The sequence below is a fragment of the Hyaena hyaena genome, unplaced genomic scaffold (genome assembly GCF_003009895.1).
Source record: "Hyaena hyaena isolate Hyena2069 unplaced genomic scaffold, ASM300989v1 scaffold_401, whole genome shotgun sequence".
Classification (NCBI taxonomy): domain Eukaryota; kingdom Metazoa; phylum Chordata; class Mammalia; order Carnivora; family Hyaenidae; genus Hyaena; species Hyaena hyaena.
The window spans coordinates 340,073-358,173 of NW_024081030.1; the positions used below are offsets into that span (position 1 = coordinate 340,073).

The 18,101-nt window shown below is 44.8% G+C and overlaps 1 protein-coding gene and 1 long non-coding RNA gene across 2 annotated transcripts in view; one reads left to right on the forward strand and one right to left on the reverse strand.

Annotated features, from left to right (window-relative positions):
- Positions 1–11,599: 11,599 nt before the first annotated feature.
- Positions 11,600–16,338, forward strand: LOC120244984 (calcitonin-like). Its single transcript, XM_039251824.1, has 5 exons — positions 11,600–11,651; positions 13,617–13,689; positions 14,686–14,780; positions 15,098–15,229; positions 16,140–16,338. The coding sequence occupies exons 3-5, from the start codon at positions 14,695–14,697 to the stop codon at positions 16,336–16,338; spliced, it is 417 nt and encodes a 138-aa protein (XP_039107755.1). The 5' UTR covers positions 11,600–11,651; positions 13,617–13,689; positions 14,686–14,694.
- The window catches only part of LOC120244987, a 63,363-nt gene continuing 60,443 nt past the window's right edge, over positions 15,182–18,101 (reverse strand). Inside the window, exon 4 of the long non-coding RNA XR_005531676.1 lies at positions 15,182–15,386. This is a non-coding gene — a long non-coding RNA (uncharacterized LOC120244987). The remainder of the gene's footprint in view (positions 15,387–18,101) is intronic.

Here is an 18,101-nt window from a genome sequence, read left to right on the forward strand (position 1 = left end):
TTTCAGAGCCTCAGTAGCAACTGGAAAATATAATTAAGTCAAGCCAAATACTCTTACCATCACTTTGCCCATAAACAGAGATAATATCCATTCTATTAAACTTTTGAGACTATGAAAGATATTGAGTACATAGTGCCTCATACACAACTAAAACTCAAGTGATAGTAGCTGTAATATTTTTATTTTTGCTTTGTTTTATATATAGCTTTTCATACTAATTGCACATATACCACTTTTAGATAATCTTATATCTAGATCATTAACAAAACATTTTGTCCCCATCCTCCAATGTTCACAGATCTAGGAAAATCCCCACTAGGGTTCACTTCTTGCCTCTTTGGCAACCGGTTCTACCCTTCTTCCCCCAGGAAGGGTATCATTGACCTCTAAACATGTTTTAGGAAAATGATTCATAGGCTTTGTATCTCTTCCCATGTTTATAAGTAAAATCACTGATGGAAAGCTTTGGTTTCTACCCTTCTTTTTTTTTTTATATAGTTTAGTTTTGAAACAGTGAGAGACAGAACATGAGTGGGGAAGCGGCAGAGAGAGGGAGACACAAAATCTGAAGCAGGCTCCAGGCTAGCTGACAGCACAGAGCCTGATGCAGGGCTCGAACCCATGAACCACGAGATCATGACCTGAGCCGAAGTCGGAGGCTTAACCAATTGAGCCACCCAGGTGCTCCTGGTTTCTACCCTTCTTAACATAATACAATAAATTTCTAAAGACTTTAATTTTTTGGAAAAGTTTTAAATTCACTGCAAAATTGAGAGAAAGGTACTGAGTTTTCCCATATTCTCCTTGCACTCACACTTTGCATTGAAGGACACACTCCAATAATAACATCTCCCGCTAAAATGGTAAGTTTGTCACAACTGATGAACCTAGGTTGACAGTTGCCCAAAATTTGTATTTTACTTTGGGGTTCGCTTTTGCTATTGTATATGCTATAGGTTAGGACAAATATGTAATGACATGTAATGACAAATACGTATCCATCACTAGAGTATCATATGGTATCTGATATTGATTTGGAGAAATTCTTAATCATCATTGTTTCAAATATTTCTTCTGTTCTTCTCTTTCTGATATTCCCATTATGTATATGTTAGACTTGTGTTGTCCCACAATGCTTGGCTATTTGGTTTTTCAGTCTATGTTTTCTTTGCTTTTTGCTTTTGAGAAATGCTCAAGCTTATAGATTCTTTCCTCAGCTATGTCCAGATTACTAATATGCTCATCAAAAATATTCTTCATTTCTGTTATGATGTTTTTGATAGTTAGCATTTCTTTTTGGTTCTTTCTTAGGATTTCCACCTCTCTGTTCACATTGTCCATCTGTTCTTATATATGGTCTACTTTATCCATCAGAACTCTTAAAGGATAAAATGGTTGACATTCCCTGTATGATAATTCCAACATCTCTGCCATGACTGCTTCTTATGCTTTCTCTGTATATGTATTTTTTACCTTTTAGTATGCCTTATAAGTTTTTCTTGATAGCCAGACATGATGTACCAGGTAAAAGGATCTGCTCTAAATAAGACTTTAGTAATGTGGTGGTGAGGTGGGGAGAGGGGGAAGAGAAGCATTATATAGTTTCAGTCTTTCGGTGAGTCTATGCCTCTGTACTGTGAACTTCACCAGTGTTTCTATTTTTCCCCCCCTTAGATGGTAGAGGTGGATAGAATGGGTTGAAATTGGGTATTTCCCTTCTCCCAAGTGGGAGGCTAGAACTGAATATAGTAAGGAATTTCTCTTCTCCTAGGTCAGTTAGGCTTTGAAAATGCCCCAGCAAATTAGGTTCTGGTTAACTAGTTTCTCCTGAGGCAGGTCTTATTAAGAAAAACAGAAGGCTCTGATGTATTTCAAAATGGTGCCTCTTCTCCCACTGCTGGAAGCACCTGGGGATTTTTCTCCCCTATTTTACTGTGAGAGTCTGGACCAGCTCCTGGAGGTAAAACTCACAGCCTGGTGAAAAGGATGTATCACTGAGTGCCTTGGGAGTTTTTAAATGTTCAGAGTTGTTCACACTCAGCCCCCAATAATTCCTCAGTGGCCGTTCAGGTTTTCCTCCTCAGCAGTTCTTCCTAGTTGAGGTCTGACCTTGTGAATGTCTTCTCCGGTAAGCCATTATTCCCTGTAATCACCTGCACGTCTCTCCATTCTTAGTGACAGTCATTTGCCCTTTAAGTACTCACCTCTCTTAGGGATTGTGTAAGAGTTGTTGATTTTTTTTTAGTCCATTCAGCATTCTACTTGTTATTGTCTTCTAACAACTTATACGTCGAACAGAGTACAATTAATTTTCAGTTGAGATTCTTCAGGTAATTTGACAGCTCTGAATTCCTCCAGGCCGAAGAGAATGAATTTGCGGTGTTGTTGCTACCACTGCTACAGTTGTTACTGTGGTTTGCTTTTGTTGTTGAGCCTCTGCCATACAAACAAATTGTATAGGTTAAAGGGGCAGCTCTATAGGTATGGCCCTTTTAAATGCCCAGAAATTCATATAACAGGTTTTAACTGGATACAGGACTTTGGCACACCCTAATAAATCATAATTTAAAAATATTTTTAGGTTCATTTAGTTTTTGAGACAGAGACAGCATAAGGACTGGGGGGCACAGAGACAGAGAGAGAGAGGGAGACAGAGAATCCCAAGCAGGCTCCACACTGTCAGTACAGAGTCCTGTTGGGCTCAAACTCACAAACAATGAGATCATGACCTGAGCTGAAAACAAGAGTCAGACACTTTAATCAACTGAGCCACCCAGGTGCCGCTCACCCCCTACCTTAAAAATTTTAAATCAAGTGGTGCCTGGAAATTTTTAAATCAAGGGGCACTTTCACTGCTCTAAAAATCCTCAGATATTTTTGCTATCTCCATTGTCTTACTGTTTCCTGAATGTCCTATTGATGGAACCATACAATATGTAGCCTTTTCAGACTGGCTTCTTTCATTTAGGAGTATGCACTTAAGTTTCCTCCATCTCTTTTCATGGCTTCATAGCTCATTTCTTTTTACCAATGAATAATATTCCGTTGTCTGGATATATCACAGTTTATTTATCCATTCACCTTCCAAAGACATCTTGGTTGCTTCCAAATGTTGGCCATTAGGAACAGAGGGGGAGAGGAAGCATTCTACAGTCCTACGTAAGAGCTCACACTTCTAGTGGGCCTGTGCTTCTCACTATAAACTTCACGTGTTCTCAGTGTTTTGGTTTTGGTTTTTAAAATCAACTAAAGCTGGAGATTTCCCTTCTACCACATAGAAGGCTTGAGCTGACTGGACTTGGGTATTTTTCTTCCTCTGGTCATTTAGGCTCCTATAATAGCCCAACAGTTTAGACTCTAGTTAATTAGTCTCTGCTGAGGACACATCTTATTAAGAAATAAGCATGTTTCAAAAGGGTTCCTTTCTCCTCCTCCATAGAATCGCAAGGGGATTTTCTTTGGTACTTACTGTGAGAACCTGGTGGAGCTCTGAGAGGGAAATTTCACAGGACCGTGGAACACCCCTCCCCCCACAGGGACTAGGTCCCCCTGGAAGTTTTAGCTCTCACAACTGTCCAGCCATTTGTCACAATTCAGGTTATCCTACCCCATCTCCAGTTCCTGGCACTGGTTCTTCTGAGTTTCCCCTTGTGACTCTCTACCTGGTAAGCCCTTACTTCTGGTATTTGTCTCTCTGTCTCTCCAGTCTTGGGGGCAGGGTTTTCACCTCTGTCCTCACCCCTCTTTAAGGTCCTAGAATAGTTGATGATTTTTCACTCTGTTCACCTTTTTTATTTGTTACTATGACTTTCCAAACTCCTTACATGTGGAACCCAGTACAATCAATTTTCAGTGGAAACAGTCCACCTAATTGGACAGCTCTGAATCTCACCCAGGCTGACAAGAACAGATTATATTGGTGGTGATACTGCTATTTTTTACAGTTGTTGTCATGGCATTGGTGTTGTGGTTATTGTTGAGTCTATATCGTGCACAAATTATACAGAAGCAATAAAGTTAACTGCTTTTTAAAATTTTTTTAAGTATTTATTTTTGAGAGAGAGAGAGACAGAAAGACAGAGTGTTAGCAGGGGAGGGGCAAAGAGAGAGAGGGAGACACAATCTGGAGCCGGCTCTAGGCTCCGAGCTGTCAGCACAGAGCCTGATGCAGGGCTCAAACCCACGGACTGGGCCATGAGATGATGATGTGAACTGAAGTCTGACCCCTAACTGCCTGAGCCACCCTGGTGACCCTGCTTTTATTCTTTAACTTTTAAGATCTATTCTCTTATTAAATAGAATCTCCAGGATAACCACAGAGAAAATAGCTACAGATTAAAAAAAAAAGGAAATGAGAAAGGTAATTAAATATATATTACAAAAATCAACTAAAATAAACTAAAGGAAGACACTAATGCAGGGAATGAAAGAAAAGCTATAAGGCATATAGGAAAAAAATAGCAAAATGACATATGTAAGTCTGTTCTTATCAAACTTATATATTAAATATAAATGGACTGAATTCTCCAATCAAAAGCTGAGATTAGCAAAATGGATAAAAACACATGATTAACCTATATGCTAGCTATCGGAGACTCACTTTAGATCCAAAGACACAATTGTCTTAAAAGTAAAAGGATGGAAAAGACATTCCATGCAAATAGTAAGCAAGAAGGAGTAGGGGTGGCTACACTAATATTAGATAAAGTGGACTTTAAATTTAAAAAGTTATGAGACATTATAGGTAATAAAAAGTTCCATGCAGCAAGAAGATGTAATAATTATTTATATACAAAATAATAGATTAGAAAAATATAGAAGCAAAAACTGGTAGAATTAATGGTAGAAATAGACAGTTCCATGATAATAGTTGGAAACTTCAATTTCACACTGAGAAGAATGGTTAATGCCTATTGGCTGTTTGTTTCCTTACCATCATACCAAGCTTTTGTTGTTTCTGTTTTGTTTGTTTTACTGCATACCCAATGAAAATGCAAGTGGAGAGAATGTTGCTAAAGACAGTTACAATGACATCTGCAAGAAGAGATGGTTGACAACCCGATGGGAAGAAATTAAAATAAATAAACATAAAAGTATATAGTTGTTAGACATCAAAAAAGAAACGACAGCATGATATCTGGTTTGGGGTAATCAGACCTACATGTGTTATTCCTTTGAGGACAGCACTGTATTCAGGTCAACACATTAAGTGACATTTTTTATGATGGTATCAATGAACCCTCAAGAAAGGATTTAATTATATTCTCTTTATTGTATTTAAGAAGGTAGAGGAGTGTGCAATGCATTTTACCTACTTTTTGATTCAAGTTGATATAATTTGGCTCTTGAAAGGGTTAGTTTTTGTTACAATGATAACAACAGCCACTACTCTTGAGTGCCTCTTCCATGCCAGGCAATGTGCAGGTGTTAAAGATAAATTGTCATTAATTCTGCTGGACAGTGAGCCTGCAACATGGCCAGGCATGCATCTGAGAGGTTTCAGAAAGAGGCTCCCTCTGCTGTGGCTTTGGCAGGAGGTTTTATTTTGAGAATTAAACATACATTGCGTGCCTCTTAAGAAGGCAGAGTATGTACTGATTTCCTTTAATTTAACATATTGAGCTGATGTAGTTAGGTAAGCTTGAATAACAACAATAATAGCCACTACTTTTAAGTATCTGCTCTGTGCCAAGCAATGTGTTTGGTTTTTAACATAAAATATCTTTACTCCTGCTACCTAGTTATTACATATCCCATTTTATATGATGAGAAACACTGGCTCCAGGGGAATGTCATCTGCTCAAGGACAATAGGGAATGATAGAGCTAAGACTCAACCCCAGTTGCAATAAGATCCCGAAGCCATGCTCTTACCAATCCCAGACAACTCTGGTTAGAAAGGAAATTCACTTGACTGCATCTTATGGTTCCTGAACAGTGCCTTAAAGGAGTCACCTCTGCAAGGAGCTTTCTGGTACAGTAAAAAGGTTCCTATTTCTATCCCTCTTCTCCAGGGATACTGTTTTTGGCCAAAGAGACAAGAGCCATTCTGTATCCTGTGAGTCTGAGCCAAGAGAGAATTTTAATGGTCGAAGAAGAACCCAGCCAGAATAATTCCTTGACGTCACCAGCTGAGTCCATCCACCTCTCAGAGTGACCTGGTCCTCCTCCACCACACTCAGTTCTTTCCCATGCAGCAGAGAAAACCCTAAACATGGTCCTTGGAAGGACTCTCTCCTGCTGCCCAGAGCAAAGGTGCTTGTGGGGTTAGGAGAGCAGCCCCTGGCACAAGTCAACTCCACTCTGCAGGTAAGGCAGCTGAGTTTCTTATTTTCCTAATATGAGAGTCCAGGAAAGTCCCATGAACACAACATCCCACTCCTTCCTTCTACCATAAATGGCTCTCTCATTCCTCGTGTATCCTAAAATCCACTGATATCATCCCTTTGGTTCAAGGGTCTTCTGGCTGCTGGAAGGCTAGAGCTGATTATAGCTGGGTATTTCCCTTCCCTCTGGGCAATTAGGCCATGATAATATTTCAGCCTATTAGTCTCTGGTTAACTGGTTTCTCCTTGGGGAAGGCTTTCGTAAGAAGCAGCTCTGGAATATTAAAAAAAAAAAAAAAAAAGGTGCCTTTCCCTCCCTCTCTAGGAACACTAGGGGATTTTTCAGTTATTTATTCTGAGAACTGGGTATAGCTCCAGGAAACAAATCCCACCAGTGGATTTTTCTCTCATATGTACTGTGAGAACCTGGTCAAGTCGGTAAAATGCACCCTTGTGGGAGTCTCCTATGAATGAGTGTCTGTCCCTGGAGTTTTTAACTCTCAGGGTCGTCCACACTGAGGCTCTAACAGCTCGCCAGTGACCTACCCCAGCACTGGCTCCAAGCACTGAGCTTTGCCCTTCTTCAGTGTTTGCTCTGGTAAGACATTCTTCCTGTATTCATCTCCCTCTCCAATCTTGGGGGCAATGGTTTGCCCTGTGTTCACCTCTCTTAAGGATCCTAGAAGAGTTGTACTTTTCCCCACAGTCTCTGCAGCTTTTCACTTATTGTTAGGACACGTGAGAACTTCAAATGTCCCTCCATGGGGGAACCCAGTGCAATCCATTTTCAGCTGAGATTCTCCACGTAATTTGTCTGCTCTGAGCCTCCCCCAGGTTAGAGAGAATGAATTTGTGGTGTTGTTGCTACCACCCTGCAGTTGTTGTGGTGGTTTTGGTGTCTCTGCTGAGTCTATCACACACAACTGTGTACAATTAAAGGAGGAACCCATTAGCTGTAATCCTTTTAAGTGCATAAAAACTCACATAAGAATTTTCATCCAGGTACAAGACTCTGTCACCCCTGATAAATCATCTTTTAAAAAACCTTAAATAAAAAAGTGTAGGAATCTGATTTAAAAGAATGGAAATAAATATTACAGGTAGAGTTTATCAGCTTGCTGTAAAATTGTTTTTCCAAACTAGATTGTTTCTAATGTACCCTGATTTCCAGGTATAAAGTTATGAAATAAGATCACAATATCAAAGGTCAAATAGCTATTTTATTTTGTTTTAAAACAACTGTATTATTTTTAAAACTCTTGTATAATGAACATACAGTTTACATATTAGTTTCAGGGATATATATATATAGTGATTCAACAATTCTATTCATTACTCATCACAATAAGAACCTATTCATCCATCTCCCCACCCACCTCCCCTCTGGCAAGCACCATTTATTTCTTTAAAGTTTAGAGTCTATGTTTTGGTTTCTCCCATTTTCTTTGTTTGCTCTGATTTTTAAATTACTCATAGGAGCGAAAGTGTATGGCACTTATCTTTCTCTGAATGACTTTTTTCACTTAGCATTATACCATCTAGACCCACTCATGTTGTTGTAAATGGCAGGATCTCATTCTTTTTTTTATGGCTGAGTCATATTCCATTGTATCTATATACCACATCTTGTGTATCCATTCACCTATCAATGGACACTTGGGTTACCTGTATATTTGGCTATTGTAAAGAATGCTGCAATAAACACAGGGGTGCATTTATCTTTTCAAATTAATGTCTTCATGTTCTTTGGGTAAATACTGGGTAGTGGAATTACTGGATCATATGGTAATTCTATTTTTAATGTTTTGAGGAACCTCGATACTGTTTTCCACAGTGACATTTTGCATTCCCTCCAAGAGTGAAGGTTTTCTTGACAATCTCACTAACATGTGTTGTTTCTTGGGTTTGTGATTTTAGCTATTCTGACAGGTATGAGGTGGTATCTCAGTGTGGTTTTGATTTGTATTTCTCTGGTGATTAGTGATGTTGCGCATCTTTTCACGTGTCTATTTGCCATATGTATATCTTCTTTGGAGAACTTTTTTTAATGTCTGCTCATTTTTTAATTGGATTCTTTGCTCTCTGGTGTTGAGTTGTATAAGTTCTTTCTATATTTTGGATACTAATTTGCAAATATCTTCTCCCATGCAGTAGGTTGTCTTTTAGTTTTGTGGATTGTTTCCTTCACTGTCCATATTTTTCCTCTGGTGTAGTCCTAATAGTTTATTTTTGTTTTCATTTCCCTTGCCTGAAGACTCATATCTAGAAAAATATTTCTATGGCTGATGTCAGTGGAAGTACTACCTGTCCTCCCTCAAAGGATTTTTATGGTTTCAGGTCTCACATTTAGGCATTTATTTCATTTTGAATTTATTTTTGTGTATGGTGTAAGAAAGTGCTCCAGGGACATTCTTTTGCGTGCAGCTGTCCAGTTTTCCCAACACTTTTTGTTGAAAAGATTGTTTTTTCCCATTGCATATACTTGCTTCCTTTGTCATAGATTAATTAACCATATAATTGTGGTCTTATTTCTGGGCTCTCTACTCTGTTCAATTGATCTATCTGCAGAGAGACAAACCTTTAAAATAAAGCTTGAGAGCTTTAAAATAAAGCCAAGGTCCTAGATGGGGTCAGCAGGGGTGGTCTGTGTGTAGCACTGGCACGCACTCGCGGAGCCTGAGATCCACCCTGTCCCTTGTTCTGCTCACCTTTCTTTACTCTGTGCCTAAGCACACTTGCATCCTATTAACGATTCCCGGGTTTCCCCGCAGCCTTGCCAGTATTCCCTGCACAGAGTTCTCCAGCCCCAAGCTTCTATTCCCTCAAGGCAGAGCAAACTAAGAGTTAAAAAGGAGGACCTCCATACAAAGACATCTTAGAAGCAAGGTGTCCCTGACCACAGAGGCCACCAACCTGGAAGAGGATGAAATGTGGCTCAAGGCAGATGTGTCCTAAAACATTGAGGCTTTTGGGGATTGAGGAGAGCGGTACACTGTGGCTCGGGTCACTCACGGCATACTCTCGGCATACACGGGTTGGTTTCTGCCTGGCTGGGGTCTCTGCCTGCTAGCACAGCCCCGTGATACAAGCCCACCAAACACGTTCACAGCCCGCACTGTGGGCGGGGTATCTGCAGCCCCTGGCTTCTGAGGCACCTGCAGTGGTGCTAGGAGAGAGTGTAGAGCCTGAGGATCATGCACTGTGCTCTCAGAGGGGAGATTCTGGCAACAGGGAGCAGCCTCTTTCTAGGCACTCTACCAGCTGAGGGCAGCAAGTCAGAACCTCCCACCTTCTCGGCAAGCTTGGAGTAGAAAGATCAGGTGGAGGGGTCCTAAAGCCCTCCAGGTGGGTTGGGTCCTGGAGAGGGTCGAGGTGCTGCATAATTGTGTTCTGGGAGTGCGCTTAAAATTGAGAGTTAGTGCCGGTATGGTGAGAGCTGATCGATGTCATGCTGTGTGTGCATGAGATCCCAAGAGAAGCCCAGAGAAGTATCAAGGATTGCCTGTCTCCGTTTAAGCGATCCGTGCAGAGAGAGGTCTGAACTTGTTACTTGGTTTTGCTTGATAATCAGGCATGAGCTCAGCAGAAAATGGTTTAGGATTTATTTTTTCTCTCTAAATTATTTTGTTCAAGGAGAATGAGAGGATATTCAGCGGGACTGAGTTATCCCTGACTCGCTGAGATTCCCAGCGCAGCTAACACAGCAGGACAGGACAAAAGTTAGTGGGGACTCCAGCCCCACCTAGACAAAGTTGGTCACACACAGGACCCAGGAATACCAACGGACTGTCCTTCAATCGGTCCTCCGCGAGGGCATCCGTCCGATCGCTAGGGGCACAGCCTGCAGACTACTAGACTGGAGAGTACTAGGGGTGCCACGGTCCTTCTTGAGCGGGGTGAGGGGGTCTTACTCTGCTAGAGGTGCCCCTATGCTGAGGCATCACTACGCTCACAGACACGGTCTTGTCAGGGATCTGAGTGACGCCTCTGTGAGGCACCTGTAGTCCTAGCTGTACCGGTAGAGACCTTCCACCATGGCGGTGATGGCGGTAGGGGTCCCCTGACCGCCGCGTGTAGCGGACTGGAACTGCCTCAGAAGATGATCAGGAAGTTGTTGGCTGTTGATCTTCTGAACTGCCTTGAGAGTGCACTTCTGTGGTTTGTTCACTTTGCCTGCCAGGCAGCAATGTTCAGGGCTTTGTTGCGAGATGATCTTGTGGGACCTGGTGCTGGGCTCTGTGTCCAGCCATGAACCAGGGGACTTAGACACTGACAGCCGGGAGGAGACATTGCTACCATCACCCCAGTTGAGGTTGTGGCTATGAGGCAAAACCCTGGGGGACACGAGTTCCGATGCGGATGGTGCCCAACACATGGGATTCTATTGCCAAGTTAAGACATAAGATTACAAAATCAAGAGCAAAATAGTCACATTGCTAGTTTAAAATCAGTATTTTCCTTGGTGATTTATTTTTAAGTTTATTTTTTTATTGAGAGAGAGAGAGAGAGAGAGAGAGAATGTGCAGGGGAGGGGCAGAGAGAGATGGAATGTAAGAGACTCCCTAGCAATCTTGGCACTGTCAGCCCAGAGTCCAATGGGGGGCTCCAACCCAGGAACCGTGAGATCGTGACCTGAGCCAAAACCAGGAGTCAAGAGTCTGCACGAAACCAACTAAGCCACCCAGGTGCCCCTTCCTTGGCGATTTACATGTTAGCCTTAAGTTGGGTGATAGCTGGACATAATCTAAACAATCTGCACACACAAACGTCTAAATTTTCTTGAATATTTGGTAAATCAGGGATAGACTCAGAGGAGAATAGTTTTCTAGTTTACACGAGAAGAAAGAACTCACCGCCATGCCAGTCTGCCATGAGGAGAGCGACTTTATTTATTTATTTTCGGAAAGAGAGAGATGAACGGGGTAGCGGCAGAAAGTGAGAGAGACACACACACATACAGTACCACAAACCACAGGCAGGCACCAGGATCCAAGCTGTCAGGACAGAGCCCCACCCCAGCTCCAACTCACCAACCTGGAGAACATGACCTGAGCTGAAATGGGACGCTTAACTGACTGAGCCACCCAGGTGCCCCAGAGAACGAATGTTAAGACCCCAATTCCTGAGTCCCGAACTTACTCCCTCAAGGTGAAGGCAGCACCAGGAGTTAAGCGAGAGGAAACCTGATTAGAGGCATCTTGGAAGCTAGGAGTCCCCAACACAGAGGCACAAAAGTGGATGAGAAAGAGATGTGGAAGAAGGCAGGTGTGTTCTCTGAAACGCAAAGGCTTCTGGGGACTGAGGAGAGGGATGCACTGTTGCCCGGGTACGTTGCTCGGATTATATACAACGTACCAGGGCAGGCTTTCTGCTCTGCCTGGGAGAACCACCTAACTGGGGTCTCTGCCCACCAGCCACAGCCCGTGATGGGGTCCCCACCCACTGTGGCTGGAATACCAGACTTGCCGCCACGGGCACGCTTGCCGCGCTGGGACGCGCTGGGAAAGTGCGTAGAGGCTGAGGCTCAGATGCTGCTCGCTCAGACCCGGAGATCCTGGGAACTGTGAGAAGCTTTGCACACTCCGTGCTGAGGGCAGCAATCAGGACCTTGGACCTCGGGGCAGGAGAGGAGCGAAAGATCCGTGGAGAGGTCCTAAAACCCTCCAGTTGCGATGGGACTTAGAGAGGGTCGAGGTGCTGCATAATTACATGTTAGGGAGCACGCTTAAAATTGAGAGTGAGTGCTGTGGCACTGAGAAGCTGAGTTGGTTGAGCATCTGACTTTGGCTCAGATCACGATCTCCCGATTTGTGAGTTCGAGCCACGTATCGGACTCAATGCTGTCAGCCTATTAGCGCGTAGTCCGCCTCAGATCCTCTGTCCCCATCTCTCTGCCCTGTCCCTGCCTGTGTTCTCCCCAAAAAAATTTTTTTGAAAGATTAGAGTGAGTGCAGATATGATAAGAGCAGAACAGCATCATGTGTGCACTCGATCTTAGGAGACAGACTTGGAGGCAGAGTTGGGCTGCGATTCGGAGTAAACCTACATGGATGGTCCATATATTAGACCCTCTGTGCCTGTCTGTGCTCTGGGGACTGGGTACGGGGCACATGATATGGAGACAGAAATGAGTTTGTGTGTGTGAAAGCTTTGAATGTGAGCATTAGTGTTTGCAGGGACTCTTCAGTACCTTTAAGCGTGTCTGCTCTCTAGAGGAGGGCTGAAGTGTGGGGATGCGGGTGCAGGGCTGGGGCTGCAGTCATTGGACAACTTGGCAAACAGTAGCCGGAAGCAAGGGGCAGCTGGGCAAATGGCTCCAGCAGGCTGATGACCCAGAGGTGATGGATGGCACCATAGGAAGAGGGAAGGGCTAGAGGTTTGTTTGGAGACTTGGGAAGCATTGACGCCCTGCACCCTCAGGCAGAGGTGGGCGCGGCTCTCTGCTCCTCCTCACCCAGGTAACGGACCACTCAGCCCGAGTCTAGGAAGCCACACACGGTGGAAATAAGAAAAACAGATCGCGATTTCACAGAATCCTCCGTTTAGGCCTGAGCATTCTTCTAAATCTCTACCTTGTTAGGGGACAGGTACATGGTTACTAAAGACACCACATTGTCAAAATGGGAATAAGGTCCCCATTTTAAAGATGAGTACATTGAGGTGTTGCGAAGTTATTTACCCAGATTCTCCTGCCTGGAATTGGCAGAGCTGGAACTGAGTTCTGACAAAGTTCTTGCTGTCATTTCTATCTCTTACTTCCCGGGAGCTCTGGGTTACAGCCCAGAATCCATACTGTTGCATGTTAACCCTCCAAGCCTCACTTGGATGGGGCGGTGGCGGGAGTGTGGGGGTAGGTGGTTAGGGTCAGATTTGAGAAGCCAGGATTCCCTGCATCCCGGATCTTGCCCATAGACCACGTAGTTAAAGACAGAGTGGGCACACGTTCAAAGCCTAGCGGAACCGCACAGGTGAAATTTACCATGACATCAAACTGCCCTCAACTTCCTGCTCACTTTATAAGGATCTTCCTTCTTGGTCCCATCCCTCACCCTCTCTCCATTTGCATTAATGACCTCAATGCAAATACAAGTGGGATGGTCCTGCCGAATGTTCTAGGTTCCAGACGCAAATGGGTGACACAATCCATCTGGGGTATGTGATCTTTTCCCTCATTGGTTGCTCAGAGCTCCTGGACCACCCCAGACCCAGAGAGGCGGGAATAAGAGCAGCTGCTGGTGCTGGGAGGCATCAGAGCCACTGCTCTGCTCAAGTGTCCCCGACACTTCCACAGAGCCATCGCCTGACGCCAGCACTGCCGCAGCTGCCACCACCGGTCCTCCGATCTACCTGCTTCCTGCTGCCAGGTGAGCCCCGATATTCCTGCCTTAGCTGTATGATTCTCTCTCTTTCTTTTCTTCTCTCCCTCTTCTGCATCGGTTGTTCTTGTATCTGCTCTTCCTCCCCATCTCAGACTCACTGGGCACTCTGTCTGGGTCTCTTCATCACAAAATCTCTTACTCGCTATTCATGCCACAGGTAACGCTGAACTGTCTCAGTTCAGAAACTTCCTACTTTATTCTTTCCACCAGTTTCGCTGTCTCTTGCTGCAGTTGCACTCAAGACGCTGGGACTCTGCAGGCACCGCATACACAGTAGGATGCAAGGGTGCTCACGGGTCATGTTTTGTGCCTCATGGTCCCTGGGAAATTGGTTCGGAACCTGGACCAGTGCCAGTGGGTGGCAAGTAGGTGCAATGACTAGGGGCTGGTAGTCTGGAAAGGCAAGCTCCAGTAATGAGTCCTGGGAGCTTTTTTCCTGGTTTAAGTCCTGGCTCCAGTTGAAGACTCTGCTAAACTTGGTTCTTGCAGGGCATTCTCAGCTGGAGTGTGGAGCAGGTGGGCAATAGAAGCTGTTTCTTCAGTTTCTCTAAGATTCCAAAGGCAGAGATCTCCCTTTTTAGCCATACCTCCCGACCCTCCAGATAGCCAGGTATGATCAAAAGCCCTAACACGGAGTGCCATCCTGGGTAGGATAGAGGAGCAGCCTTAGTGACAGGGCGTTCCGAGATTGTCTTCAATGCAGACGTGGCCGGCAGGTAATGTAGAGTGTGTAAGGTGGTGGGGACGGGGCTAAGCACTGAGTCCTCTTCCCTCAGTGTCCTGCTAGGATAGCCTGCTACAGTCTCACTGGATCTTTCCACAGTCCACTTCCCCAGTGAGGAAACAATGGGGAAAGGAATGGCACTGCCAGCCTGAAACCACCATGCCAGGGAGTTACAGAAAGAAACAGGCTAGAGCCCAGGTTCTTGGGCTCATGGAACTTCAAACTGGTGCAGAAAATGACATTATTTTCCCTTGCAGAGAAGCGCCATGGGCTTCTGGAAGTTCTCTCCTTTCCTGATTCTTAGCATCTTGGCCATGTACCAGGTGGGCATGCTCCAGGCAGCACCAATCAGGTAAGCCAGCCCTGCCCGGAGGTCTCTCCTCTCCCACTGCTCCTGGGATCAAACAATTCCATTCTCAGAATTGTAGTGTGCTGAAAGGTCACTAACTGGTGAGGGGGCTGAGGGGGGTATATGTTTTCTGATAGAAGATGTGTAGCACATAATTAAAAAATAGCACTGATACACAATATTTTTTATTATAATTTTCAGGTAACTCATTGAATGTCACAGAATGCTTCTGTTGTTTTTACTAGGAAGCCTGGCTGCTTATCTTGGAGAGAGGCAGGCAGGGACTCAGAGCTCTTATTGTGTTTTCTTTCCCTCCCTAGGTCTGCTATGGAGAGTCCTCAGGACCCTGCTATGCTCAATGAGGAGGAATTGTGTCTCCTCCTGACTGCAATTGTGAAGGACTATGTGAAGATGAAGGCCAGTGAGCTGCAGCAGGAGGCCAAGGGTTCCAGGTGAGGACCCCCACTCCACTCAGCTCAGGGCATCCCCTCCCTCCTGTCACGGCCAGAAAGAGATATCCCAAGTGGTAACAGAGAACACAGCTGTACAGGAGGCCAGAACGCTGCCATAGCTCATTTCATCCTGGGTCCCAGCTATTCTCAGGCTCCACTGAAAACAGAGGTCACACAGACTGGTTAGACCACATGGAAAAAGATTCATTTCTAAAGGGCATTGTGGAAGGTATGAAATCCCTACCTCTGGAAATTGGTCTGACTGTACTGAGGAGACTTTGCAGCACTGGGGGAGTTAGGACTGGTACATGTGAGGCCAGCAGATGGACCCCATAGATCTCAGGAGGTTTTAGATATTGGCTTTTCCTTGTAAACCTGCACCTGATGGTCTCTCACACCCACAAGGAGGCTTCATTGCACATTTGCAAGGTGAAGCCAAAGGCCTCGCAGAGGGTGGGGTCAGGTGGTGCAGTATCTGAAGTAGGTCTGGGGTCTTGAGATGTGTAGGATCCGCAGAGACATGCATGTTATCATGGGGCCAGACACCCTTCCCCAGCCCCATCTCCTGTGTCCCCTGAGCTTGGAGCTCGCTCTAGCCCCTGGTCTGGCCCTGACACTGCCTGGCTTGTGCTGCACCTGCATCTACCCTAAGGACCTCTCTGCAGAGCATGAAGGACTGAGCAGCATGTGGAAGGCTAGAAAAGGAACCCCTTCCCCACCGCAGCCCTTCCCCAAGCTGCCCTGGCTCAGCAAACCACTGAGTTCTCCTAATGGAGGATGTGTGAGCTGCCCTCCTGCCCGCCCCTCCCGCCCCCAATGAGAGTGCCCCCTCCCTAGTCTAACCTTCTGTGCGATCACCACAGGGGCAGACCTGGTGCATGGTACCACCTGGCATGTCTTTTCCCTGCAGCCTGGACAGCTTCCGAAATAAACGGTGCAGTAATCTGAGCACCTGTGTGCTGGGCGCATACACACAGGACCTCAACAAGTTTCACACGTTCCCTCAGACTGCAGTTGGGGTCGGAGCCCCCGGCAAGAAAAGGGTCTTGGCCAGCAACTTGGAGAGAGACCACAACCCTCATGATGGCATGGCTCAGGATGCCTATTAAACCCCTCCCTCTTTTCTAATGTCCTTTCTTCCTTCCTTCCTATATCATGATATGTGTCATCCTCCCTGGTTGCTGGTATCAGTGGCTTTCCTTTGTGGCAGAGGATGTCTGGAACCTCAGATGGGAGACAGTAAGAGGAATAGGCTAGAAGAGAATCATGCAGGAACAGATAGGGGGGCAGCCCTGTGTACTCCCCTGAGGAATCACAGCACGACTTCTCAGTCCTGCTTATGAACGTGTTTGCCTTAGGGAATAAAAGTCAATTTCTAAGAAGACCTGAGTGGTGGTAGTTATTGTTCTGGCCACACTGATGGCTTCACAGAATCAGGGACCTGTGCTTAGAAGTAGCCTCAGCCCTGTGGTAGCTGGGTGCAGGGTGTAGTAGGCAGTCCCTGTGACCGACATCAAATAGGAAGAAAAGGAGCTGTAAGGAACAGGTAAGCACCTCTGAGATTCAATGCTATAAATTTCCCTCTTCTTCCAGGTAAGTCTGGGGAATTTTTATATGTCTAAGAAGGGGTATTTGATGCCTTTGAGGTGAAGGTGACTTCGAGACAATCCTTGGGTTAGGGTCAGTTTGGGGCCATGATTCTCTGTGTCTCATAAGACTTTCTTGATTTTTAGTTTGTTTATACAGTAAAGAGAGGCTGTTACAGCTCTGTATTCCACACTCACTCAGAGCCACCCTGGGTTTTCTGACACCCCTGGGAATGTCTGTGGGAGTGAGCATGGCATTTCCCCCGAGATCCTGTCTATTTCTGCAGTGGTAATTGTGATTAGGGGAAAGATGTAAAGTTAACTGGTGCCTTTCAGAGCAACAATTTTACCATGAGTAACCCAGGGGGCAGATGGGATCTCCCCTAGATAGCCTCACACACAGGCCTCTTTACCTCCATCCTGCAAATCAGCATTACTGCCCAGAAGAGCTCCTGCATCTCTGCCCCCTGTGTGACCCATCGGCTGGCAGGCTTGCTAGCCAGAACTGAGCACGTGGTGAAAAACACCTTCGGTCCCACCAGTATTGGCTCCGAAGCCTTTGGCCATCACCACAGGGAACTTAAGCCTGAGCAGTGAAATGACTTCAGGAAGAAGGTGACTGCCGTTTTACTGTCACATGGGAGAAGGAAAACTGGGTATTGCACTTTATAACTCTCTGTGGGCCTATATAGTAAATATATATATATATATATATATATAATATTCCCTTGTGGAGAACATGCCGCAAGGGAATGTGCCCCCTCCAGTGTCTGGAGAAAGAACGGACACCTAGTAGCTGAAATCCCTAGATCTGGGTTCATTTCTCTGCATTTCCAGTATCTCCCTGTGACACTGAGGTCATCTGCCAGGAAATGTAGATCTGTTTATTTAAATGACTTGCCCCTGAAATTATAACAGTGATTATTCTACCATTTGTTTGAAAGGTAATGACACCATCCTTTGGGTGTAAACACTACAATGTCATGTACATCTGAATTCAGAGCATACACTTGGGGTCAAGAACTGAGTTTGCTTTTATTAACTACATGACCATGGGACAGACACTTTCTCTAGCCTGTTTCCCCAACTGTGAAACAATACCAACAATAGTATTTACTTGCTAGTATTGATATAAAGAGTAAATGAGATAATAGATGTCAATATATTCACAATTAATAAGTTACTAAATTCTAACTGTTATTATTTTTCTAGGTTGCCATGAAGCGAACTCTACTTCTTCTAATTCGTAATGAAAGCAACTTATAGACTACGAAGCATGAAAGACA